The 24,237-nt window shown below is 43.4% G+C and overlaps 7 protein-coding genes and 4 non-coding genes across 12 annotated transcripts; 6 read left to right on the top strand and 5 right to left on the bottom strand.

The window, feature by feature from the left end:
- Positions 1-3,473: 3,473 nt before the first annotated feature.
- On the bottom strand, positions 3,474-3,939 carry LOC6896731 (cecropin-C-like). The gene is made up of 2 exons (XM_002136906.3): positions 3,751-3,939; positions 3,474-3,686 (listed from the first exon to the last, which is right to left on the bottom strand). Exons 1-2 carry the CDS (start codon positions 3,847-3,849, stop codon positions 3,594-3,596), a joined length of 192 nt encoding a protein of 63 aa, XP_002136942.1. The 5' UTR covers positions 3,850-3,939; the 3' UTR covers positions 3,474-3,593.
- Positions 3,940-6,791: 2,852 nt separating this feature from the next.
- On the bottom strand, positions 6,792-7,275 carry LOC6896732 (cecropin-C-like). The gene is made up of 2 exons (XM_002136907.3): positions 7,075-7,275; positions 6,792-7,005 (listed from the first exon to the last, which is right to left on the bottom strand). Exons 1-2 carry the CDS (start codon positions 7,171-7,173, stop codon positions 6,913-6,915), a joined length of 192 nt encoding a protein of 63 aa, XP_002136943.1. The 5' UTR covers positions 7,174-7,275; the 3' UTR covers positions 6,792-6,912.
- Positions 7,276-8,390: 1,115 nt separating this feature from the next.
- Positions 8,391-8,843, bottom strand: LOC6896733 (cecropin-C-like). Its single transcript, XM_002136908.3, has 2 exons — positions 8,646-8,843; positions 8,391-8,576 (listed from the first exon to the last, which is right to left on the bottom strand). The coding sequence occupies exons 1-2, from the start codon at positions 8,742-8,744 to the stop codon at positions 8,484-8,486; spliced, it is 192 nt and encodes a 63-aa protein (XP_002136944.1). The 5' UTR covers positions 8,745-8,843; the 3' UTR covers positions 8,391-8,483.
- A 672-nt stretch (positions 8,844-9,515) lies between these two features.
- On the bottom strand, positions 9,516-9,932 carry LOC5495517 (cecropin-A2-like). The gene is made up of 2 exons (XM_002136909.3): positions 9,757-9,932; positions 9,516-9,697 (listed from the first exon to the last, which is right to left on the bottom strand). Exons 1-2 carry the CDS (start codon positions 9,925-9,927, stop codon positions 9,605-9,607), a joined length of 264 nt encoding a protein of 87 aa, XP_002136945.3. The 5' UTR covers positions 9,928-9,932; the 3' UTR covers positions 9,516-9,604.
- A 656-nt stretch (positions 9,933-10,588) lies between these two features.
- LOC6896734 (cecropin-2) lies at positions 10,589-11,018 on the bottom strand. The gene is made up of 2 exons (XM_002136910.3): positions 10,826-11,018; positions 10,589-10,767 (listed from the first exon to the last, which is right to left on the bottom strand). Exons 1-2 carry the CDS (start codon positions 10,922-10,924, stop codon positions 10,675-10,677), a joined length of 192 nt encoding a protein of 63 aa, XP_002136946.1. The 5' UTR covers positions 10,925-11,018; the 3' UTR covers positions 10,589-10,674.
- A 1,679-nt stretch (positions 11,019-12,697) lies between these two features.
- On the top strand, positions 12,698-14,787 carry RpS7 (ribosomal protein S7). The gene is made up of 4 exons (XM_001357649.5): positions 12,698-12,803; positions 13,065-13,232; positions 13,289-13,621; positions 14,563-14,787. Exons 2-4 carry the CDS (start codon positions 13,065-13,067, stop codon positions 14,644-14,646), a joined length of 585 nt encoding a protein of 194 aa, XP_001357686.1. The 5' UTR covers positions 12,698-12,803; the 3' UTR covers positions 14,647-14,787.
- On the top strand, positions 13,694-13,833 carry LOC6896735 (small nucleolar RNA psi18S-1377). Its single transcript, XR_053341.3, has one exon. It is a non-coding gene; the product is annotated as a small nucleolar RNA psi18S-1377 (small nucleolar RNA).
- Positions 13,846-13,989, top strand: LOC6896736 (small nucleolar RNA psi18S-1377). The gene has a single exon (XR_053342.2). It is a non-coding gene; the product is annotated as a small nucleolar RNA psi18S-1377 (small nucleolar RNA).
- On the top strand, positions 14,027-14,171 carry LOC6896737 (small nucleolar RNA psi18S-1377). Its single transcript, XR_053343.2, has one exon. It is a non-coding gene; the product is annotated as a small nucleolar RNA psi18S-1377 (small nucleolar RNA).
- LOC6896738 (small nucleolar RNA psi18S-1377) lies at positions 14,192-14,338 on the top strand. Its single transcript, XR_053344.2, has one exon. It is a non-coding gene; the product is annotated as a small nucleolar RNA psi18S-1377 (small nucleolar RNA).
- A 3,955-nt stretch (positions 14,788-18,742) lies between the features above and the next one.
- On the top strand, positions 18,743-24,126 carry LOC4800404 (stearoyl-CoA desaturase 5). 2 transcript variants are annotated; one of them, XM_015183277.1, is made up of 6 exons: positions 18,743-18,981; positions 21,769-22,214; positions 22,893-23,023; positions 23,090-23,481; positions 23,545-23,720; positions 23,784-24,126. In XM_015183277.1, the coding sequence occupies exons 1-6, from the start codon at positions 18,743-18,745 to the stop codon at positions 23,945-23,947; spliced, it is 1,548 nt and encodes a 515-aa protein (XP_015038763.1). In that variant the 3' UTR covers positions 23,948-24,126. The 2 variants fall into 2 exon arrangements, with proteins under 2 accessions (XP_015038763.1, XP_001357687.2); XM_001357650.5 differs by having other exon boundaries at positions 18,776-18,931.
- Positions 24,127-24,237: the final 111 nt, after the last annotated feature.

Here is a 24,237-nt window from a genome sequence, read left to right as displayed (position 1 = left end):
CCGCTTTTAATCAACCCTGGAGCAGGACCAGAAACGGAAACAGGGACAGGACCAGGCCCTGGTCCAGGGTCCCCTTTGTTCGACAGATGAGAGCGAGAGATGACTGAAATCAGAGCAAAACTAATTTCCCGTTAATGAGGGTCGCTGGCCCTGTTGCTGTTACTCATGGTCTCCCTTCTTGGCCTTCTTTAGACTTTTTTCTATCGCTTTGATTAAGATTTTTTCCCACTCACACATGCGCCTCATTAATAATTTTTTCGCCATTCGCAGCCGCCTTTGGTGCTGCACGGGATCGAAATTAATTTACGCCTCGCCAGGATCTGACGTGTGCCTGTCAGATGGAAATGTCTCTCTCTTACTCTCTCTCTCTCGGCCAGTCTGGCCGGGCGGATTATTTTATCTTTGTAATACTGCTGGATGTGTAAGGGGCAGGGGCAGAGGTCTACTGATGATGGGGGAGGAGCTGCTGAGGCGTCAAATTGTTATTAATTGAAAGTCAAAAGTTTTGTGTGTGCGATGCCAGTTTTAATTGGATTGTTCGCTTATCGCAATGAGAATTAATTAATGCAAAGTGGGCCGCGGTTACAAAACTTCCTTTAGGATGAAACAGGCTATTGAAATACATAGCTTGATATCCGTCATCGGGGTTCTTTATCCATGCGAGTTTTTAAATAAGGTTTCTTTTTTCTATTAAATAGTATAATTAGTTATTCAATCCATCAGGTGACATATATCTTCAGGTGGACTAAGAGCCTTCAGCTCTGATATTTTCATTACTTATTTGTATGCAGTTCTCTTCTGCTTCGGATTCCCAAGGAGTTTAAACTCCGGCAGACATTCAATCAGCGCTTCAACATCTTCTATAACTCTTATTAAGACTCATATTCATAATTGGAATTGCTGGCATTGTGTCCTATCTATCCTCACACGATCTGATCATATCGGGGGGCCCTGCTCTGGTCTGCCATTGGGAGGCATTCGACTGGAAGCTGACAACAATTCAAAGGATTTTATTGCCCCTGAGCGAGAAGTTATGCGCTGTCAGGAACTCAGCTCAACGGCTGAGTGTAATGCAGGATATACGCAGAATAATAAAAAATGCCTACACGGGATTCACTGTCTATGGCCACGGCGAAGGCGATGTCGCCGGGCCAAGCAATTCCATTTCGTTTGTCCTGAAAAGGCACCCAAAAGCGCTCCCATTGTTGTTTGTCTGTTTATTAAATTGTTGCTCCGCATCCCCGAAAGGGCTGAGGAGGATTCAGGATGAAGAGGGGTAAAAGGTTGAAGGGGAGGGGGGTCACATCCAGGGGCCACCTTTGTTAATCGTCAAGCTGGCAATAAATCTTGTCCATGGCAGCTTAGAAAGGAATCGAAATGAGTATTGCGTCTGAAATGTTTTTCTCGAATTGACATTTTTCATGCTCACATGAATCCTCCGCACAGATACTCACTCACTACTCACACATTCATTCATTTGTGGTAGAAAGGAGAGTGAGTAAGGAGGCTACATATGTACGTACTTGGACTGTTTTTCATTTTTTTTCCAAGGAATATCTTTTATGGTATGCAAAGAGCAAAAGTTTTCTAGCTCTGTTTTTAAAATACATAGAATCAAAACGCCGCCGGATTATATTAGAACATAAGTGTCGGTGATAAAATTGAGTATATGAAAGCGGAGTATCCAACTAGGACGACATCGCTAACTGCCGGGGAATACTATAAAATGATACCTTTCTCGAACATCGCACAGATTATGGCATTTTAAACATGATAAATTGTCGCACAAATGAAACCGTAAGCTGGAGCAATAGGAAAACCGCATTTCTTCGGACAGGAGGGAGTGCTGTAAATCTCACCCGACTGCGACTGACACCCGCCAGGCCACACCCATAGCACCCCCGGCCAATTCTTTAAAGGAAATTCCCCCAACTTGCCATTGAAGGAGGCGAATTGAATTTAAATTTGCTGATTATGCTCGAGTAGTGCGAATAATGGTTATATTGAGCCATAAAAGAAATTAAGTCAAACATTATTCTTGGCTGAGCACTCTCCACCCCCACTTCTGTGGGCAATATTTTAAAACAACTTTCACCACCTTTTGAGACCGGGTCGAGCGGCTCATGCTCAAATATTATTGATACATCGGCGGCTTCTCAATGGTTTGTAAACGATTTCTGAAGAGTCGCCACCGCTACAGCCCTGGAGGCGGAACTGTGCTCGCGGGGGGCCACACATCCAGATATACTCGTTCATTCTCGTACTTATTCCCCTAGATGAAGCTGCGACGCATATTACACTTTTTCCGACATACTTTTGAGTGCTGTTCGAGGGGCTTACGGATGATTTTCCAGGATTTGCTTTATGAAATTTCCAAATTTTACAATTTTTACAATCTGCGCAACGGGCGGGCGGAAGAAGGAAATTACTCCAGAATGCGCGAGTTTTTTTATGTAATTTCAAAATGATTATTACTCTGACTGGGGGTGGGGGATTGGAAGATGTTGGTGTGAGAGGGAGGCTGAGGAAATCAATGCATAAATTACAAAATACAGCCGGCAGACAAAAGCTGATCTTTATTGTTATTCAAATCATTTGGCAGCTGCTCCTGCTCATGCCGTGCTCCTTCCGTGCTCCTGCCCTATCCTGCGCTGCTCCTGGTCCTGTTCCTGGCTGTCATTTGAAGTTGAGTTTTGAGGCGGATCTGATGATAATGATTGACTGGCGCACGATGCTGCTCCGCTTCGCTTCTCCAATCTACTCCGTCGCGGGCTAAGCTGTCAATAATTCGGAGCATGTGCTCTGGCTTTTAGCGCTTTAAAGCCTAAGGCGGCAGCATTGGCATCGAAGGACACGGCATCCAAGCTGTCGATTTCCCAAGCGAGTTGGCCTAATCCGCTGGAGATGTCATGTAATTAGGACACGGCTCCTGTTCGACCCCGAAACTGTCTTTAAATTCAATTTCGGATGCGGTTTCAATCGGCTTCGATTTTTATTGAGATTCAGTTTCCCTCCCCCTACCCGGAATATGAAGAGCACCTCAGATTCTCATTAACTTGTTTCCATTGTTCTCCTTTACTCCATTATATATTTTCACAGGGAGCACTGATAATTTAATGTAAACTTTGCGGTCACGTGCCGCGACCTCCGTTCATGTAAGTAAATCAAAGCAAATTACCAGCAAACAACACAACATACAACACACATGGGCCAAGGGCACTCCCAGAACCCATTTCAACTGCAAGTTACTCCCGAACTCCACCCTGAAAAAGGTTCACAAGTGTTTTGACATTTAAGCGCGTTTTGTGATCCAAATGACCACCAACAAGAGGCGGTGGGCAGAGGACATGAGGTCTGTTGCCCAGGGGAGCCCTTACACTTGTGCTGTGCACTGCGAATGCTTTCGGAATCCCAGGATAACTGTGAGAACCAACCCTGGGAAAATGTAATCAACTTTGAGTGGGACTCAAATGTAAATTTCGGGGATGCATGATAGTTTATGTATTTCTAGTTTGATCTATGGTTACGACTCTCGCTAATAAGTATGTTTATAAATAGATTGCTACTCTAGAAGGTTCCACGAAGTTAAATCTTCATCCTCGGGCTGTCGCTGCCACATTGGCGGCCTGTTGAGCAATTCCCACAACTTGAATGGTGGCATCTCTGGTGTGCTGGCCAACGCGTTCCTAAGAAGAATGATATATGATATTTTACCTTTTATATAAATTATTGATCTGGTACTAGACTTACAAGTCTCTTGCCCAGTTTCTTCAGCCAGCCGGCTTCCGATTGGCCCACGCTGATGGCCAAAATAAGGGCAACAAAGATGAAGATCTTATAGAAGTTCATAATGAGATTCTTGGAGTATTCCTGGGATCGTAGAAAGCAAAAGCTGTTGATGTTGCTGGTGCTGTGAGAGCTGAGTGACTGGTGATTTGACTGGCACAGCAGATAGCTTTTATAACGCGAGAGCGATGCTGCCAAGGCATCGCTGTGTCGGGGAATTTCTCTGTTCGGAAAGAAAGACAACGACGAGAACAGGCGAATACTGTGGATCCCCGATCAGACCAGAGTATATGTATCATAGCATGGTGTATATAGTCGAATGTTTTACCAGCTGCTGATACGAGCTTTATTTGATTGATACACCGAAGAGCGGGAATCCGCACACACAACCCGCGAACATACACACAACTGTACTTGGTCTATGCGTGGGGATGGCCCTGGCTCAGGCGGGCGGACCTTCATCCACATATCAACCACCAAAAATGTAACTTTAATTTCAACCATAAAAAACCAACAACCACAACAAGGAAAATGATGGGGCGGCAGACAATAGACTCGAAGCAAAGACAACAAATGAATTAAATCAGTAAGGGAGGCACACACAACAGACATACACACACACACACAGAAAACCAGAGATGGCTGGGGTAGGATGATGTGCGCCTTGTCAGGATATGCCACTAATTTCCTTAACAAGTAAAAACGCTTTATTCATCTTGGGCCTTGACTTTGCCATCCTCTCTCATGCCGCAGAATAGACTTTAGTACTGCTGCTTCTGATGCTCCTTTCCGGTCCTGTTGCCTTGCAAAATGTAAATAAAATCGCTCGAATTAACCGCTGAGTGACAGCTACAAGTGGCAGGAGACTTGCCACAAGGAGGAGACACAAAGGGAGTGGGATAGCGAGAGAGTTCTGTGTCATAACTGCCACGTCTTGCCCTTAGCCAAGTTCCTTAAGTCCACAGCAGCGTAAGTAAGTCGATAAATACCGCAACTGGTTCCAGGATATACTCAGGCCGAAGAGGAATCCCAGAAGCTCAGGAAACTTCAATTGTAAAAGAGAACTTAGAGAATAATCTTGAAGTAGGCTGAACAGATTAAGGGGAAAGTTCGAATACATAGCAAAAGAGAGCACTATATAACGGCATGCCAGGGGCAGGCCTTCATCACCATCTAGAATCTAGATGACTAAGACAGACCTGCATTGGTTGGCATCGTCATAAAGATGATTGTCGGTATACCTGGTGAGAATGGCTGGCTGTGTCAATGTTTGAACATCTTGCCCTTGCTTTGCTGATAGGGAAGCAATAAATTGCAGCCAGGGGAACTTTTTTCCTCAGGCAGCTCCCAATTCGCGACTGGGAATCACCAGAGCGCGCCCAGCGCACCAGAACTGAAATTGATAAAGCAGAGACGCGTTGATAAAGAAAGACGCAGCTGGGATCGCGTTGATGAACTGCAGGCTCCCCCCATTCCTCAGAACGTGCGCCTCAAAAAACTTGCTCGATCAGACGACCCATCATACTTATTCGCGACGCGTCATCAGCGTTCGATCTACTAGGGTGTATGTGAGGGTTTTTAGATGAAAGCTCGCGACACGGTGTGCTTTTTGGTGGGATAAAATTTACCCGCGAGGAATTCCATTCATAAATTGAATCATTTTTCCACGTTATATGATACTCATTATTTCAAACAGGGTATATTTGTACACCCTAAGAGTACAACACTCTTACTTAGTAATAAAACCAGAAAAACATACAAATTATAGCCCAACAGTTTATTGCTCAATTGCAATTATAATAAAAAACAGAACATTTTCTGCCTGAATAAGAGCTGAAACATTGTATTTCTCGTATACATTCATTGTATTTCTCGTATACATTTTTGACCCACTTCAATCAACAATGTACGAGAACCATGGGCCCCATCCCGTCTTCGAAGTTGCGACTGCGAAAATGATGACAATGTGTCTTCGCTTTTCTCAACTCCCACCATCGCACCACCGGTGCCGGTTTCCTGTTGCCAGTCTCAGCTGTTCCTTACCCCCACCATCAGCCAGAAACATTGATTTCCCATTGCCGGCCAATGGCGACAACTCCACTGCCACCTCCGCTGCCGCCGTCACTAGAGTCAACAATTGTTGTTGTTGGCCCACTGCGATTCGGCCGCTGTCGAATTTCATCTGCCGCGATCAACAATAGAATAGGTTTTTTTAAGATTTATAATTCTAGATTTAAGCAGTCGAATTCTGATAATCAATAAACCCATTCCACCAATAAAACTGAACTAAAATGACTTTTTTTATCCTTTCAATAGGGACAATAGCTTGTATTCATGAATCAGAGGAATCCAGCAACTGTTGACAAACGTTTTACTATAAAGAATGTTGGCCTCATATATTTAAATCGGGGTATCGCGTATGCGTCAGGTCTTTCGTTCCTGCTTGTCTGCGTTCAAACCCATTGAGTAATCGCTTTTTGTTGTACTTTTTGCTCAGCTGTTCGGAGCCAGAGGCCAGGGGCCAAACGTGTTTGATGATTAATCCATTTCGCTTGTTCTCTAATGTTTGGCGGATTGACAGAACACGTTATTTCCCGTACTTTTTCGTTTCCCTTTTTGTCTTATTTTGATTTTGCTGTTACCTTAACATTTTGCATATAACAGTTTTTGGTTTGACCAAATAGTTAAGGAAACTTAGCTTGGCAAAAATTTTTGGTTGTTGCTAAGAATGTGAATGGTTCCGCTGGTTGTTCAGATTCTTAGACTAATAGCCTGGGATTTAGGACCTACATTTGTGGTATTTTATTCTGCAAATCTCATTACTATGTACTATGTAGGAATAGGACCTCTAAAATGATAATGGATTTGCTTTGAAAAGGGCATATAATAATTTTAACGGAAGCCTATTCCATTCAGGAATCCGATAAATTTTCTGTGGCTGTTGGCTGTATGGCTCCTATAGTTTCTATAGTTCTCTAAAGGTCAATCGGAACTTTTGGCGTAGATTATATATGAAGTTTCAGTAAAGTGTTTCTTTATTTACTTAGGAATTAATCATGGAGTTAAGTTTAGGGAAATAAATTAAATATGTTATAGGAAGACTGTTACTCTCTAAGGGCTCTCTCTTCATCCTCGGGCTGTCGCTGCCACATTGGCGGCCTGTTGAGCAATTCCCACAACCTGAATGGTGGCATCTCTGGTGTGCTGGCCAACGCGTTCCTAAGGATAATGATATGTGATATTTAAGGTTCTGTATGAATTATAGATCTGGTAATGTAATAGACTTACAAGTCTCTTGCCCAGTTTCTTCAACCAGCCGGCTTCCGATTGGCCCACGCTGATGGCCAAAATAAGGGCAACAAAGATGAAGATCTTATAGAAGTTCATAATGAGAGTATTGCTGGGAGTATTGCTCGGATTGTAGAAAGCAAAAGTTGCTTATGCTGTTGATGTTGCTGGGAGAGGTGTGCGACTGATGACTTGACTACTACAAGAGGTTGCTTTTATAACGCGTTCCAACAGTCCGGCAGCTTTAAGCGATGCTGATAACCTGCAGTCGGGGGTTTTGTCTGGGGAAAAAGTTCAGGAGTGGGTTCGACGCAGATAAGAATCCCCTAAGACACCTGGGAGCTGGTAAGCTTTAGATCTTAATCTTTTAGATTTGTAGGCTTGCGGAAATTCCATTCGTATTTTTTTCGAGAATGGTTATGCGGGGAACTACAATACATATGTATGTATGTATTATGTAGCGTTATGCTATATACATATCTATAGACGAAAGTGATTGCAATCTACAAATATCTATTTCAACCGAATTATATGTAAGCGCTGCACGTTTTTCTCAAAACTTCATAACAAAAGTTTGAAATGAGAATCGAATAAATAATTTAAGTGAAGTTGTCTTCTGGAGTCATATGAAGGGTAATAATAGATGTAATAGATGTCATAGTCTCTATTGCACATAATACCGTACATATTTTCTATGAAATTTTGTCTTGGGGTCCGCTACCGGCAGCGATCACGCACATTCTCTTGCATTTAAACAAAGTTTTCGGACGATTCAATGATTATTCTCTGCAGCATGACTTTATTAAACATGTTTAATTATTACTTGCTTCAGGATAACACTAGGAGAAATCTCTATACCTCTGTGTTAGTACACGACTAGCATCCATAATATAATCCCTTTGTGTATTTGTGTATATGTGTACAGGGGTAATAGTTCTCACGAGTTTCAATAAAGATTTTTGTGGTCAAGCAGAGAGTATTAAGACAAAAATGTTACAATTTCGATCTTGTGTTTCTTTGCGAGCTCATACATCGTGTATTAAATGATATTAATTATCCATCTCTTGAATTCTGTAATTTCTAAATGTATTTTTTACGAAACGAAAGTATTTACATTTTTCAGATCTGCAGAAAGAATGTGGAGGGAGGTTCGATACTTCAAAATCAACTACGCTGAGTGTGAGAGATTTCGTTGTCTGTCTCAATCCGTCTTAGAGTAGCTAAATAGACAATTATGCACCCTAGGATAGCCCATAAAGCAAACTATCGTTTGGCGCGCTTAAAACATATGTACATCTGTACATACACACAAGAAATTGCTGTTAACGTATTTTTATTTTACTTATGTCAAAACTACAATTAAAATAAATAATTTTACAACTTAGGTGACGCTTTTTAAATCATAAACTTCATCCTCGGGCTGTCGCTGCGACATTGGCGGCCTGTTGAGCAATTCCCACAACCTGAATGGTGGCATCTCTAGTGTGCTGGCCAACGCGTTCCTAAGGATAATGATACGTGATATTTAAGGTTCTGTATGAATTATAGATCTGGTAATGTAATAGACTTACAAGTCTCTTGCCCAGTTTCTTCAGCCAGCCGGCTTCCGATTGGCCCACGCTGATGGCCAAAATAAGGGCAACAAAGATGAAGATCTTATAGAAGTTCATAATGAGAGTATTGCTGGGAGTATTGCTCGGATTGTAGAAAGCAAAAGTTGCTTATGCTGTTGATGTTGCTGGGAGAGGTGTGCGACTGATGACTTGACTACTACAAGAGGTTGCTTTTATAACGAGTTCCAACAGTCCGGCAGCTTTAAGCGATGCTGATAACCTGCATTCGGGGATTTTGTCTGGCAAAAACGTACAAGAGAGGGATCGAATAAGATCGGAATCCCCCTAGCCAGCTGGACCGTTGTAAGCTAAGAGAGACTTGATAATGGTTGAGAGGGGAAATACATGAAGTAATACATGGTGTTCAGCATCTTTTCATTACGAGCTGACGGTAAAAACGTAAGTATTAAACGTGTTATAGTCAGAAAAGTAACAGGATGAATAATCCTTTTCCCAACTAATACTCGTATCTTGCTTCATTAGTCTAGGCGTATGTCAGTAGTAAATCCGACCTTAGATTGACGCAATGCCATATTTGAGCAAAGTTATGGTATTAGAATCACTGACAGCTGACAGAATCTAACCACCTCACTGATAGAATTATAGTAGAGCTTATAAAATATACCAACATTTCTTTGAGTGTATAAAAACTATCGGTGTAATACTTTCATTGCCAAAGTCGAAACAGTTGATTCTCGATTTCATGGGATGCATAGCGAATTTTAGTAGGGTTCGTGCAAGTTACGTAGCAGTCGCATTACTAAATGTGTACAAAAACCGAAATAATAAAACATTAATTAAGACCAATGATTCCATGATGGAACAAGATTTGCAAAGACGAGAGACTACAGCTCAAATTATTTTATTTTATTGTGTATTACACTTAGGTAATGATTAAAGATTAATATAGCTCCTCTTCATCCTTTTGCTGTGGCTTCCACATTTGCAGCCTGTTGTGCAATTCCAAGACCCTGAATGGTCGCATCCCGAGTGTGCCGGCCAACGCGTTCCTGTGGAGAAACAGATGGCTTAGACTTTGAATAAATTATTTATTGGCCAGACGACTTACAATTTTCTTACCGATCTTCTTTAGCCAACCGGCCTCGGACTTTCCCAAGCTAATGGCCAGGTGGAGGGCAACAAAAACCAAAAGCTTGTAGTAGTTCATGATGAGATTTCTGAAATTATTCCTTATTAACAGCTGCGGCTGCTGCTGTGGGATCTGACCGACTGATGACATTTCCAGATAACCAACAGACCTTATGTAGCGCAATCCGTCATGCCTTTAGCTCCAACCGATTCTGTCAAGGCGCTGTAGAGGTTTTGTCTTAAAAAAATTTACACGAGAGCAGTCCGATCCTACCGGTTCCGATTCGGATCACAGGAAACTTTTACACTGTCATTTCCTAGAGTACTGTGTAAAAGATTTTTTCGAGATCTTCAAGTCTTTGTTGCGTGAAGATGTCTGGGCAATGGCCCTAAAATATGTGACCATAGAGAGTAAATGCCGTTTATTATTGTAATTAATTATCAGTGGGAATGGATGGTGGGATTGTTCCCTAGATCAGAGGTGATAGTGGGTTATTATAGTCCCCCTCTGTTAACAAACAGAGACTAGACTCTAGAGATCTATTTATTTTCTCTCCTTTTATGAAAAGAATTTTTAGGGTATCCCTTGGATCGAATTCTACTTTGAGCATTGACGCCCTGACCTCACTCCCTCGCTTATTGAACATACGTACATACATATGTACTTATGTATGTATACGAACTGCCTGCGGCAAAAGGTTGGCTAAAAATGGCTAAGGTTGGCACAAATTTACTAAGGAATGAACGGAAACTCAATCGAACGATAAACGAAATTTTAAAACTCTAAGATTGGTAATCAATACATCGATAGCTTTAATTTTCAACTTTTTTATGGAATACAGCTGGTTAAATAAATAAAATTATTTGTAATTAGGTGCGGAAACTTTATAGGTAATCTTCAGCCCCTGGCTGTGGCTGCCACATTGGCTGCTTGTTGAGCAACGCCCAGACCCTGGATTGTGGCATCCCGAGTGTGCTGGCCAACGCGTTCCTGTGGAGAAATATATATTTAGCCAACGAATGACTTAAATACTGGGCGGATAACTTACGATTTTCTTGCCAATCTTCTTCAGCCAACCAGCCTCCGATTCTCCCACGCTGATGGCCAGGATAAGGGCAACGAAGACAAAGATCTTGTAGAAGTTCATGATAAGATGGAATATATTCCTTGGGTTGTAGAAAGCAAAAGGTGCTGATAGATCTCGTTGCTGTGGTGCCAACTGAGCGACTGATGACTTTTCCAGCCAATCTGCGGAGCTTATATAGCGCAAATTATCATGCCATCAGCTCCACGCAATACTGATAGTGCGCGATCGGGGATTTTGTTTAGCACAAAAGTACACGAGACCGAATCGGATCGGAATCACCGTAGCTATGTAGCTATATGACCCTTTTTTGTTTTTAACTTGAGAATGGGAAATAATTTATATTCCTTCATATATCAATTTTACATATGTTACAATTCACCTAGATAGTAGATACTTAAAAATACAGGTGAACAAGATTTGATAAAGTTGAAAGTCTCTCGACTTTGGATTCAGGTCTCTCGACTCTGGATCCAGGTCTCTCGACTCTTGATCGAGTCTTTATCTTTGGGCTGTAGCTGCTTTTGTGCAATTCTTAGACCCGAGCATACATACATGAATACATGTACATATATCCATTTCGGATATCCAACTAGATGTACATATATTCGAATTATTCAGCCTCGGCGCATCTCAGTTCGAAGCACCACCAGATCGCCCAGATCCAAGCGGTGCCGATAAGGTACGCGAGGGAATTTTCTCTGGTGGAAAGTACACGAGAGAAAATCAGATCACCCTAGACGATATTTTTGATTCATTCGGGTATGGCCAATAGGGGAAATACATGCCTTAAGTCTTCTGTTGTGTTATTTTTTTTTACATTAACGAGAGATTGTCGATTGGATAGTTCGCGTCATGAATATATTTATTTTCAACTCTCAAAGTTCAATGAAAGCTCATCTTTCACGCAGTAAATACAAAATCAACTCGATTCGTTTTGTACGAGAACAAAATTTATAACTCAAATTTCTTGACGAGCGCGAAAATAAGACGGTTCATTGGCACCATCTGTGGGCTTTGAGTTGAACCAGATGTCACAAAAACTCAACCCTGCACGTAACACACGATTTAAGCAGTATTTTCGAGATTTTGACGCTCTACGAAGGGTCTCATTGCAAGCGGCCAACACAAAAAAGAAAAATCAGATCAAAAATTCACTTGTTTCCGAGGGTGATAATCATAATCACAAACAGTTTTAGGTGTCCCGTCCCCAAATTAATAGGTTTATATCGATAGAGACAGTATGCAGTCGATACTATCGAACGTTTTGACAGCTCGACGACGTAAGGTCTTACTGGAAGCTACTCACTATTTGTCTAATGAACCAATAAAGAAATCGTGTAGAAATGCCATTTAGATCCATGTGCCAGGTCACATCGAATTCATACTCCTATTAGTATTCAATTTTTCAAAAATGTCGAATAACAGCCTTGTCAAAAAGTTGATAACGGAGGTTTTCCACACTGTCGCTTTTATTGGGCTTATATGAAAGAAAAGGCGATCAATTTTAGAAACGTACACTTTTCCCCTTCAGGTGTCGCTTTTGTGTAGAAAATGTTTGGTTAGCATGTAGTTACCGTTTAGTGTAATGTGTTATTGACCGTTTTTGCTTTAACCTTATTTTATAAACAACCCAATAAAGATGAGAACTTAAAGTTAGCCAGTCATGTAGGAAATTTATTTATTAATCGGATCCAATTATGAGTTGAGAGCTGAGGGTCCAAGCTAGCTGGGAATATTCAACCGAATATCGAAATCAAGAAATATGATGGAACTTGAATACAAACATTTCGTCAGTATATTTACGGTATATTTTGAAATTTGTGACGTATATTTTGGTATATTTCAGGCGGTCGGACGATATATTTTAACGATAAGTCCGCGGTCACACTCCACGGAAGCCGCTGTCAAAATTTCTTTCCTGTCAAAATAGTCGACAAAGGTGGTACAGAAATATCTAAAATCGTGAAAATATGCAGGAAGCGCAACGCAGTGGCTCAAAATAATGGGACGAAAAATAAGCCAAAGGCTTGCTGTTGCGAGATAAAAGTGAATGATAGTGAAATTGTCTGAAAATGTAGCCGATGCACAACGATTAGGAAAATCAATAGAGACGACCGAAGCGGCTTTTCGTACACTGCGTTGCGTGGATGCAAACGTTTGAATTGTTTACTCATTGAGTTGGCGTGGTGTCCATTTGCAGATGGCTATCGGCTCCAAGATTATCAAGCCCGGCGGCGCGGACCCCGATGATTTCGAGAAGTCGATTGCCCAGGCACTGGTTGAGCTAGAAGCCAACAGCGACCTGAAGCCCTACCTGCGTGATCTGCACATCACCCGTGCGCGCGAGATTGAGTTTGGTAGCAAGAAGGTGAGTTCATGTCTATACTGGATGTGAAACTCTGGCTAACTTGTTTACGTCTTCAGGCCGTCATCATCTACGTGCCCATTCCACAGCAGAAGGTGTTCCAGAAGATCCAGATCATTCTGGTTCGCGAGTTGGAGAAGAAGTTCTCCGGCAAGCACGTCGTGGTCATTGGAGAGCGCAAGATTCTGCCCAAGCCCACCCGTAAGGCGCGCAACCCCCTGAAACAGAAGCGTCCACGCTCCCGTACCCTGACCGCTGTGTACGATGCCATTCTGGAGGATCTGGTCTTCCCTGCCGAGATCGTTGGCAAGCGCATCCGCGTCAAGCTGGACGGCTCCCAGCTGGTTAAGGTGCACCTGGACAAGAACCAACAGACCACAATCGAACACAAAGTGAGTTTAAAGTCCGGTGGGAGTCTGTATCCCTATCAGTGCTATCTTGTGGTGCGTGTGACAGTTACATCTTCGTCCCCGTGTTATTTGCGACGCCTTTTCCAAGCGTTGCGATCGTCAAAGGGGACGCACATCATCAAGTGCCAATAACTCGTTATTGTATGCCACAGACGCGTTTTGCGGGCTTGCATCTCCATATATTGGCCACAGTCTGGTACCCTTGACCGTTCTTGTGTTATTCGCTAGACTTACCTTCTAGTCCAGCGATTGTCAAACAGAACGTACACTAATCCCAGGCAACTACTCACTCCACAATGATTAGCCGACAATAGACAAGGCTTCATCATTACTAAATGTTTGCCACATTTCTAAACCTCTATCGTGTCAAATAGTTCCTTATATCCGCCGTTCTTGTGTTATTCACTGGACTCATCTTATAGTCCTGTGATTGTCAAACAGAACGTACAGTAAACTCAAAGCAACTACTCACTCCACAATGAAAAGTCGACTATAACCAAGGCTTCATCATTACTAAATGTTTGCTACAGAGTAATCCCAATAGACTATCCACCGTTTTTGTGTTATTCGCTGAATGCCCATCTTGGCCTAGTGATTGTCAAACAGAACGCACATTGAAGACCAGGCATCTGCTCTCACTCCACAATGTTGTGTCCATTATATCCGGGACAACTACATTACTATTAGCGTGCCACAACACCACAAACTATGCACACTGATTACCGCCCATTTGCCTCCCGAGCACCGATTTGTTCATGGTGTCTTGGGACTTCCTATATTGCCGGCATAGTAATCCAGCCTTTCGTGCGTATTCCTTCGCTGCAGTCTATCTTGCCGCATCGAGGAGCATGACGACTGGACACTTAATTTAGATAACCCCAGTTTGCCTGAAACTAATCGGGAATTATTTGTTCTTCCTCCAGGTTGATACCTTCACATCGGTCTACAAGAAGCTGACTGGCCGCGATGTTACCTTCGAATTCCCCGACAACTACCTGAATGTCTAGAGTGTGTTCGTCGCCGTCGCGCTGGTTCGGTTCATCTAAAAGTCGCAGCAATGCAATTCTGTCGTACAGAATATGAATTTTTTACATGAGCTGGATAACGTAACGTGAAATAAATAAAACATTAAACATTTTTAAAACTTAGCAAATCGCAATTAACAGAACTGCTATATCCTGTAATTCATCACTTCCGCCGCTGGCTGTGGTTATAAGATTTAAGATTAAGCATGTATCGACTTTGTAATCCACGACGTCCCCGGCGATGTGGAACATCTTATGATTAAGTTCAGCCATAGGAGGCGTCACTGGGTCCTGTTACTCCACTGGGGCGGTGGTGTACGCCATGCGATGTTTAATCACATCTTTAATTAAAAAGTTCACGGCGTGCTACCTTTATACCCGCTTTCTTTGGGCTTAGACCTCCTGCGACAGATGTGTGTCTGGAAAGGGATTAATCTTGTGGGTGGCGGGTTTTATTTGCAATTGCAACGAAATTCTCACGTTACACATCCAAATATTCATATGTGTCAGCACTACTTTCATCTGGCCGGGTGTGGCACCCAGGGGGTGGGAACGGAACGGGATTATAGTTCTATTGCATGGACGATTACAGGTTACGGTAGTAAGCTTTCAAAAGCTCTGTGTTGTGGCGTTGTTCTTTCTGTGGTGCAGTAAAACCCTGTAGATTGTAACCTTAATTTACGGTTTTAGCTTTTCTACTGAATACAAAAAAATATAATATTTTTAATTAATGAATATATGGAAGAGTTTCATCCATAGCTAGATACTTTACAACTCCAAGATCTAAAACCCTAAAATAATGATATAGCCTATGTCGATCATGAATCACCATGATTGAAACGATTTTTAAATTAATAAGCAAGTGAAGTTAGCAATCTGGACTTTAGTTTGATGTTAAAAATTATTTGGGAGTTGTGGATTGTGGTTGCTATTTAATTGATTGCAGTTTTGAAATTCAATTAGAACTGACCACAAAATCACGCAATTCAACAATTTCGAAACTTAATACGAGGAAGGGCGCAAACAAAAGAACTCAGAGGGTAGGTGAAGCGACAGGAGTGACACGGACATCAACATGAACGTGGCATGGCTTTAAGGTCGAGGCAACGAATAAAGTAAAAAAAATTGTTTTTGGCCACAACACGAGCTTCATGTCAATTTCAGGGCGCAGACAAATTATTGTTTTTCTGTTCGCTGTGTCTGTTATTTGGCTGATGAGCGGGAATTCCAAGAGGGAGTTCTTGTGGTCTGGGGTGTGTTTCAATGGCGGCGTCGAGACAGGTGGTTTGATGACAGGTTGTCGCCGGAGTGAGGGCATGCCTGTATCGGCTATTCCATCTAAATGACTCCGCCGGGTGATCTATTATTGATGTTTCCTAATTGTGGGTCATTGGAGGGGGTTCGGTTCAGCCTTGGGTATGCGAATGCGTAATTCCGTCTTGAGCCAACTTTATTTCATGCTCTAATTAAAACGCTCCTCCCACACACACAGCCAAAGAAGTGTTGGATTAAGGACACTTTGTATGTAGATTTTATTGGACATGTGCTTGAGGGAAAAATGTTTATGACAGTCGCAGTAAGGTTTGGTTTCTCCCATACATTTATCCCATCGGGTGTTGGTGGGGCTCGGAGTTGGCTGCCCTTTTGACAAATTAGGTCATTCCCTGCTGCTGTTGCTGTTGCTCCTAGTGGCGTCGCTAGTCTGAGTCACGATTTTTTTAATTTCTTAGCAGACTGTTTCTATAACCAGCAACTAGTATTTTGGCAGCAATCAGTATGATGCAGTACAGCACGAATAGCACATCAGGCTTTAAGAGTGTCCAGATATCATTTTTGCAGCGATATTTCCATTATGTATTTTTGTATACATATACATATGTATGTACATACTATGTACGTACACTGACCAGAATAAAAACAAACTTGTGGTGCAAATTATGTCGTTAAAAACCACGTGTTTAAAAAACGATAGAATCTTTAATTACTTAGGAATAATAAACTATTTTTCATGCTCTATTTTGATTAAACTCCTTTGTATCTAACATATGTGTACACTATTCTTAATACTATATAACAAAAAATGTAAAAAGTTGTCTGATATTCAATTAAAATGAATTTTTTTTTAATATGTGAATATCGAATACTCTTTACATTTTATTACATCGGCCAGCCGTTTTAGCATTGATTCGACCAATTTCTTCCCATTCTATACCGTCACTTGACGCTATTCTTCAACAATGATATTTTTCAACATATCCTTTAATGTAGTGGGGATTTTCGATGGAATTTGCGGAGGCGTATTCAAGAGATTTTTAACTTTGTATTCCTAGCAACCAAGCTTTGTATTATGGGCTTCGGTCCTAATTTCGTGGTGTATGTATGAACGATATTTCTCTGCGCAGCTGAAATTGGAAAGAAGCTATCAGCTTCAACTACTCCAAAGTGTACACTTTCATTCAGGGGAGGGACGGGGAAAGGCCTTTACGCTCCACATAATCAAAGTTGGGTAAAGTTGCCGTTCCACGATGACTCCCGCATGCCAGACGGTTGCTGATAAGCTTCCCATAAACCGTAAACCACCGAAGAGAACTACTATGTACATAAGTACATACATATGTATGTACACATATTTATATGACCGTCCGCGAGAGTGCCCATACGTGTGTGTGCATTGATGATCGCACAAGTACCGTCCAGAGGTTAATTCTCTCTCCCAAAATGTTTTCTATATTTATCCAGTAATGCCGTTGCATCATCATTCGTTTTGGTCCTCCTACCACAGAGGTCATTCCTGGGCATATGCATGCAATATGAAAAGCGATCGCTTGAAAGAATTAAAAAAGCATCATTTGATATGTTGTGATAACGTCAACATTCGGTTTCCGGTCGGCTCGAAACGAGTTTGTCTCTCTCTATTACTCTTTCTGTACGCATGTGGCTTTGCTGTCTCCGTATTCTTAGCGTGGAAATCAAAAATGGGAAACAAATAAACAGAATAGGTAGATAAAAGCGGTAGATAATGATGCGTGGAAGGGGATGAACGGGGGAAAGAAGCAACAAACAAAAGACAGATGACGCGAGAGGGAGAGCAGAAATGCGCTCTCTCGAAAAGTAAGCAGCGACTGGGGGAACTTGGCCGATATTTAAGAGCTTTGGGATCATACACGATGACGAAATGCCTCTACCACATTTATTCCCCCACACACACACAAGGCTACAGCCGGCTTTGGGGCTGGAGACTGCCAGCGTATGCGTCGCGTCGATTCCGCAGTCGCGGTTAGTGCTGACACCTACTCATATTCTACTACCCTGCAGCGATAAAGATATATTCACTTTGATGTGCGCTAGAGGAATATTATAAGATCTAGAAGCAACGAGCAATGTTTGCCAGTTTAATGGTGTATCAATTAATCACTTGCAACTACACTTGCAATCAGATTGTCGTTCCACCATACGACACTCTTTGATTCATGACGAACGACAAAAAAGTGTATCCAATATTCGCTCACGGGAGTGCTATTTCGTTGTATGGTTTCTTATGGAAAACATTGACTTTGAACTATGCACGCTGCCAAGGTATATGAAGATATAGGTTAGGCAAAAAGTCAACATACGCTCGAATACATATGTATGTACACATGCATGTATATGTTTCGTCATCCAAAGAGTGCCAAAGAGAGCCAAAGAGTGATGTAGAAAGGGTGGTTATATGGCTCTCTTACCTTCTTATTAATATTCCTTATGTTCTGCGAGTGTGTTGTTTGTGTAATGTTTACGGAATGTCTGAGCACAACAGAGAATGATAAACAGCTCGAAGAACGAACGCGGTAACGTTAGCGGGTTGAAGGGGAGAAAAGGGCAAGTTGAAGTGGTAGATAATAACTGTAGACGCAGCCGCAGCCGCGTTCCAGAGAGCAGAGAGAGGGCGCGACTTCCACCAACAAATAAACTCAAATAAAAATTGAATGGTCTTCACCGCTCCACCGCAGTTGCCGTCGCAGCTGGCGTCGCTACTATAGGGGCCAGAACTATCGGCGACAGCGACGCCGACTACACCAGCCACAGCTCTTGGATGTAAATGTCGACCGTTGGGGCGTTGTTAGTCATTTCGGTTCGTTCGTTCGCTTGGTCAACATATCCCCAGAGCAGAAAAACTGAGAATCAAAAAACGCGACGCCGCCGCTGCGTATCAGTCCTAACGGTAGTTCCGAAGCTTCCTCCGCGTTACGCTATAGCAGTCTCAGACTCAGTTGTTGCAGAAAACCAAGTACGTGGAGCAGTGTCAGATATCGGTGCAAAGCTCCGCAATCTCGTAACGTAAGCTATTTTTAAGAACTTGGGAAAAAGTGTGCGTGACGTCAGCGTGCGTTCAACGCGGGAGCAGCATAATCTTCGCCATAGGAACGCAATTATTCATCCGTGTCCCAACTTTTACTCGCGCTCGTTCTCCTATTGTCGACTGTCCACCCCTTCAATCCAGCGCCGCTCACATGCAAATTGTAGCCCAATTGTTTGCTCATTTCTGTCATTACCAGCGTCAATTACAGGCGGGTGGAAGTACGGAAGAAACCAGGGGACGGGAGGAGAGTCAACAGACCGAATAACATGCACACACCGCGACCACCGGCTCTCAGGTGTTGGCTCTAGGATTGTATGCACACATTATCCCTGATGATTTGATTGCCGCCACGACACGCGCTGACCCACATCAATAACCAACCAACAGACCAAAAAAACAGCAGAAACCACAACCCCAACCCATTCGAAACTGGGCAAGGGAAGGGCTTGCTCCTGTATATTGTATGTACATATGTATTCATGTACATATGTACAACTGGAACTCTGAATTCCTAGGAATGTGTTATCGTGCCGATGATTTTTTTCATCGCGCTCTAGGGACCGGCATAAACCTTCCACCAACTGCAGCCGTGAGAGATCTTTCCTAAATTATCTTAAGATAGTGAATATCGAATGGGGGGCTCAATTGCCCCTCAACTATGTGTACTCTGCCATTAAAAGCTCCAATTAAAGGTGGCAGGCAGCTGTTGCGCGGGCAACAAGTGGCGATACTTAATTGGAGGGTTGCGGGAAACCGCCAAAGGTTCCTCTCAGTCAGATGAAAGCTGGCCCCGTTGCCAAGTTTCCGATTTGGTCTGGGCATGGAAATTTTCCAATAAAATTTGGCACTGCGGCAGTAAAAGTGCTTGGAAGTGGAGAGCGGGTGAATAGTAGGCGATAGGGCGACGTGCGGGCCATCAGGCAATTAGCCATATTTGAAAAATCGCCCGTCCATGGCAAGAATAACGAAAACTAAACAGAATTTCTCGATGGGCGGTCGGCTTTATCGCAAACATCGCCAGAAAAAACGCTCCAGACTGAACTTAACTGAACGGAGGAGCACCATTGGGCTCGGGGTCTTAAACGGGGCTGACGATGACAGTATTTATTTATTGTTTATTATTATTTATTATAGGGCCAAATAGATTGTTTAATTTTCTTGTTCGCTCTTCGGGGCTGGATTGCGTTGCCAGGGTGCCAACAACGAGAGAATCGAAATTGGGGAAAATATTATTTAATTTATGCATGCTCGCCTCAGACTTTGCCCCAGCTCGTGGCAAAATCGCTGAGTCGCGTGCTCTGGGCCCATGATCAATTCTTGCGACCTCGAATACATTTATGACAGCGTTCGTCAAATTCTGGTACTCATTTTTATATTCATCCTTCCCCGCTCCGCCCTTATCAAATTAGCGTGCGTGGCTACATTTTCTAATTAAAATTCAAAGGCAAAACGGGGCGTGTTTGCTTATCCTCATTCCCTCCCTGAGGAGCACTACTTTATCAATATGTAAATTGTGAGCTCTCCTGCGCCACTCGCAAGCAATCTTATCTCTGGGCTGCGGGAATTGCTAGTTACGTAAGGGGTCTCTCCTTGAACTCTGCAATTACTCACTCCGATTTGAACACCTGGGTCGGCCAGACTGTCAATGAATCATGGGGAACAATAATCTCATTTAGGAGTATCCGCGGCACTCGATGATTGCTTATCGGAGCCCCCAAACTTTTGAATGAACTTAGTGGGAAATGTGGGCCAGGTGTCCAGGTGTGCATTGCTTATCATCAGAGCCATAAGTCCCTAGCAGAGACACGCACGCGGAATGTATCGACCTCTCATGCTCGTTCAGTCCCCAGACCAAAAAATTGGAAGATAAACATTTGCAATGTTAGTCTGGCTTTCATCGTGCGGCTATATGATACTCGGTAATCGAAAAGCAAAGAGTATGTTATATTTTTGCAAAAATATACACGATTTATTTGATATGAGGTGTTGCAATTACTCTCTAGTGTGAATCTAACGATGTACTTTACTTCGGATATAATCGTATAATAATTACTCCCAGGATCAAGAAATAAGGTTGGAGTAGAGTATCTATATTTCCGTATTAGAACGCGTTGTAGGTTGGTTTGCGTTAGATAAGCAGATACTCATAAACAATTCTAGAACGGAGATTAGCACCAGTTGCCCGAAATCCCAGCAATTCGGATAGTGCCGATGACAGGGAGGAGTCTTCCACTGATATGTCACACCAGCCAACAAGGAATTAGTTCGCAGCCTGAACATCCATCAGGGTCGTGTGCAGAGCCACCTGCATAATGACTCACTGCTCTGGCAGTTTCACCGTTGTAGTGTGTAGTGATGTTTGTTTTCTGGTCAGTTGCCCAGATAGTGGTTGAGCCAACTAACAATTCGATGATTGCAGCACGGCACTTGGCCGACGATAAGCCCGCGATAACACTCGACATCAGAAATCGGAGTAGACAAATGCAGAGCCAACGACTTTTAAGTTTGTTGATAAATACAATAGAGGCAAAATGTTAATAATCAGAGCAAACAGAGCAGTGTATTCCGTCGGTGGGTAGCAGAAGCGGGTGGGGCACATGAGACTCGCTGCGAATTTAACACCAATTACAGCCTTCATTTCTCCAAAGGCCTGTTAATAGTGTCGATTATAACCTTCCTAAACTTAAATTAGCAGGTCTCTATGGATTCAGTCTGCTTACTCATCCATCTAACCACCGACACTCTCTCTCAATCTCTCTTTGCAGTCGATCTCCGATCACCAATTACACCATGTGCCTTTCCTCACCGACACTAGCGCCCGGTCAGAGCCAGGCACCCGAGAGCCGATGCAACGGGTCCTGCAGCCTGGATAAGAACGGTAGCCGCAGCAGCAGCACTACCACTAGCAGCAACGGCAGCAACGGAGAGCTGAAGCTGAGAGGCCACTCCATAGGTGCTAGACAGACCAAAGAGCCCGAGAGGGAGCTAGACGATAATTTAGGTTATAAGGAGGAAAACGCTGTATACAAGGAGAACACTGAGAAGGAGCAGAAGGCGCAGGAGCAGCTGATCAAGGATCAAGAGGAGGAGGATGAGGTCTACAAGCCAGAGATCAGATGGCCCGATCTGGGGGCCCAGACCTTCCTGCACGTCGGGGCCCTTTACGGCGTCTACCTGCTTTTCTACGCCAAGTTCTACACATTCCTCTGGGGTGAGTCCCACTGTCCTCACTTTAATCCTTACCAGCATGTTGTCCCCTCTGGGCATCGAGATCTGTAATTAACATGTGGAACAAATGAGTTTTGGCGTCGACCAGGTCTCCGTTTGTCCGTAATAATTACTTAAGGCAATAAGCAAAAAATATATTGGCTACTCGGCAAGCACTGTTTCTGGCTTGCCAGTTGTTGTTAGCTGGACCTGAATAACCACATTGGGAGTAGTGTATCATTTATTTAGAGAGAAACTTTGAGGAAGGGTCAGCGAGGAAAGGATGATGATAGCCTTTGGAATAATAAATGAAAGTTGGGAAGGGGATGTTTTATCTATATTTAGCTGTGGCAGAATGAACTTTGACTAGCGCCAATTAAACTTAACGAACGCTTCAATTGCCAGCGTCGAACAATTTCGAATAATGATCGAAGTGGGAGAGAGAGCGTTTTCTATAAGGGAAGAGGCGACATTTAGGCCACCCTGAAGAACAGAGAATAGATATGTATATTTAGTATTGTGTCATGCGGTGAGTAAATCAAGCGAGGCCGAGTCAACAGAGCGAACTATTCAGAGGCATGTGTATATGCTGTCTGCTATATATTTACATACATATGGGACTATGTGGGTGTATGTGTTTATAGACAATGGCATTTCTCTATTCTCTTGATCCCTCTTTCAGTGGTTGGTACCATCTGGGTATCAGGCATTGGGATCACGGCGGGTGCGCATCGTCTTTGGTCGCACAAGTCCTACACTGCCTCCTGGGGTTTGCGCGTTCTGCTCGCTTTCGCCTTCTCCATAGCTGGTCAGGTACGTGGATCGGAAAATATCTCAGATGGAGAGAAAAGGTGCTGAGTCCCCTCATTTCTCATATAGCGCGATGCCTACACCTGGGCCCTGGACCATAGGATACACCACAAGTTCTCGGAGACGGACGCAGATCCGCATAATGCGAAGCGCGGCTTCTTCTTCGCCCACGTGGGCTGGCTGTTCCTCACCCCCCACCCGAAGGTGGTGGCCAAGCGGAAGGTGATCGACATGTCGGATCTGGAAGCCGATGCTGTCTGCATGTTCCAGAGAAAGTACTATATTCCACTCTTCGCCCTCTGCTCGATCATTCTGCCCGTGTGCGTGCCCTGGTACTTCTGGGGCGAGAGCCTCTGGATGTCCTTCTGGATCAACTTCAACATGCGATTCACTTGGACCCTCAACGTGGCCTTTTTCGTGAACAGTGTGGCCCACATGTATGGTAACAGGCCATACGATAAGTAAGCTCATCATGTTACCAATCTTCAGATACATTCTCTAACTCTTTGCTTTTCTTTCTTCAGGAATATCATGTCCGTGGAGGCGCCCATCGTTTCACTGCTGGCCATGGGCGAGGGATGGCACAACTATCATCATGTGTTCCCCTGGGACTACAAGACGGGCGAGTTCGGAAACTACAGCCTCAACGTGACAACGGGCTTTATTGACTTTTGCGCCCGCCTCGGCTTGGCCAGTGGACGTAGGTTATGCCTTGTTCTCTAATTGATCATCAACTAATTGCTTGAATCTAATCCCTGAACAGGAAAAGTTGTTTCCCCCGACATGGTCAAGCGACGCGCGGCCAAGTGTGGGGATGGCACACGATTCCTGGACGACGAGTTCGCTCACAAGGATCAGGTCTGGGGCTTTGGGGACAAGGACTTGCCGCGAGAAGACCTCGCAGAGTTGGCCAAGATGCAAAACTGAGGGCTAGAGATCTGGCACCGTATTATCTTTTCAGCCTGTGGTTTCAATAGTCTTAAGTTCAAGTTGCAGCCGTCTCCCCATCCTCGACATCATCCCAGGACTCATCCCAGCTCGACGTTGCTTTCGTTACTTACCCGCTAGTACTCGGGTCAATAAACTATGTTTTTTATTAAACCCAACCGTGCGCTCTGTCCTCCGCTTGACTGTGTGTCCCTCCTAAGTATTGGCTTTTAGGCAATTTGCGTTCCTCATGCATATGCAAGCACGCGAAGCTCAGCCCAGGGCAGACC

This window comes from Drosophila pseudoobscura, chromosome 2 (assembly GCF_009870125.1).
Source record: "Drosophila pseudoobscura strain MV-25-SWS-2005 chromosome 2, UCI_Dpse_MV25, whole genome shotgun sequence".
In the NCBI taxonomy this organism is placed as follows: domain Eukaryota; kingdom Metazoa; phylum Arthropoda; class Insecta; order Diptera; family Drosophilidae; genus Drosophila; species Drosophila pseudoobscura.
This window is presented reverse-complemented; position numbering and strand designations above follow the sequence as displayed.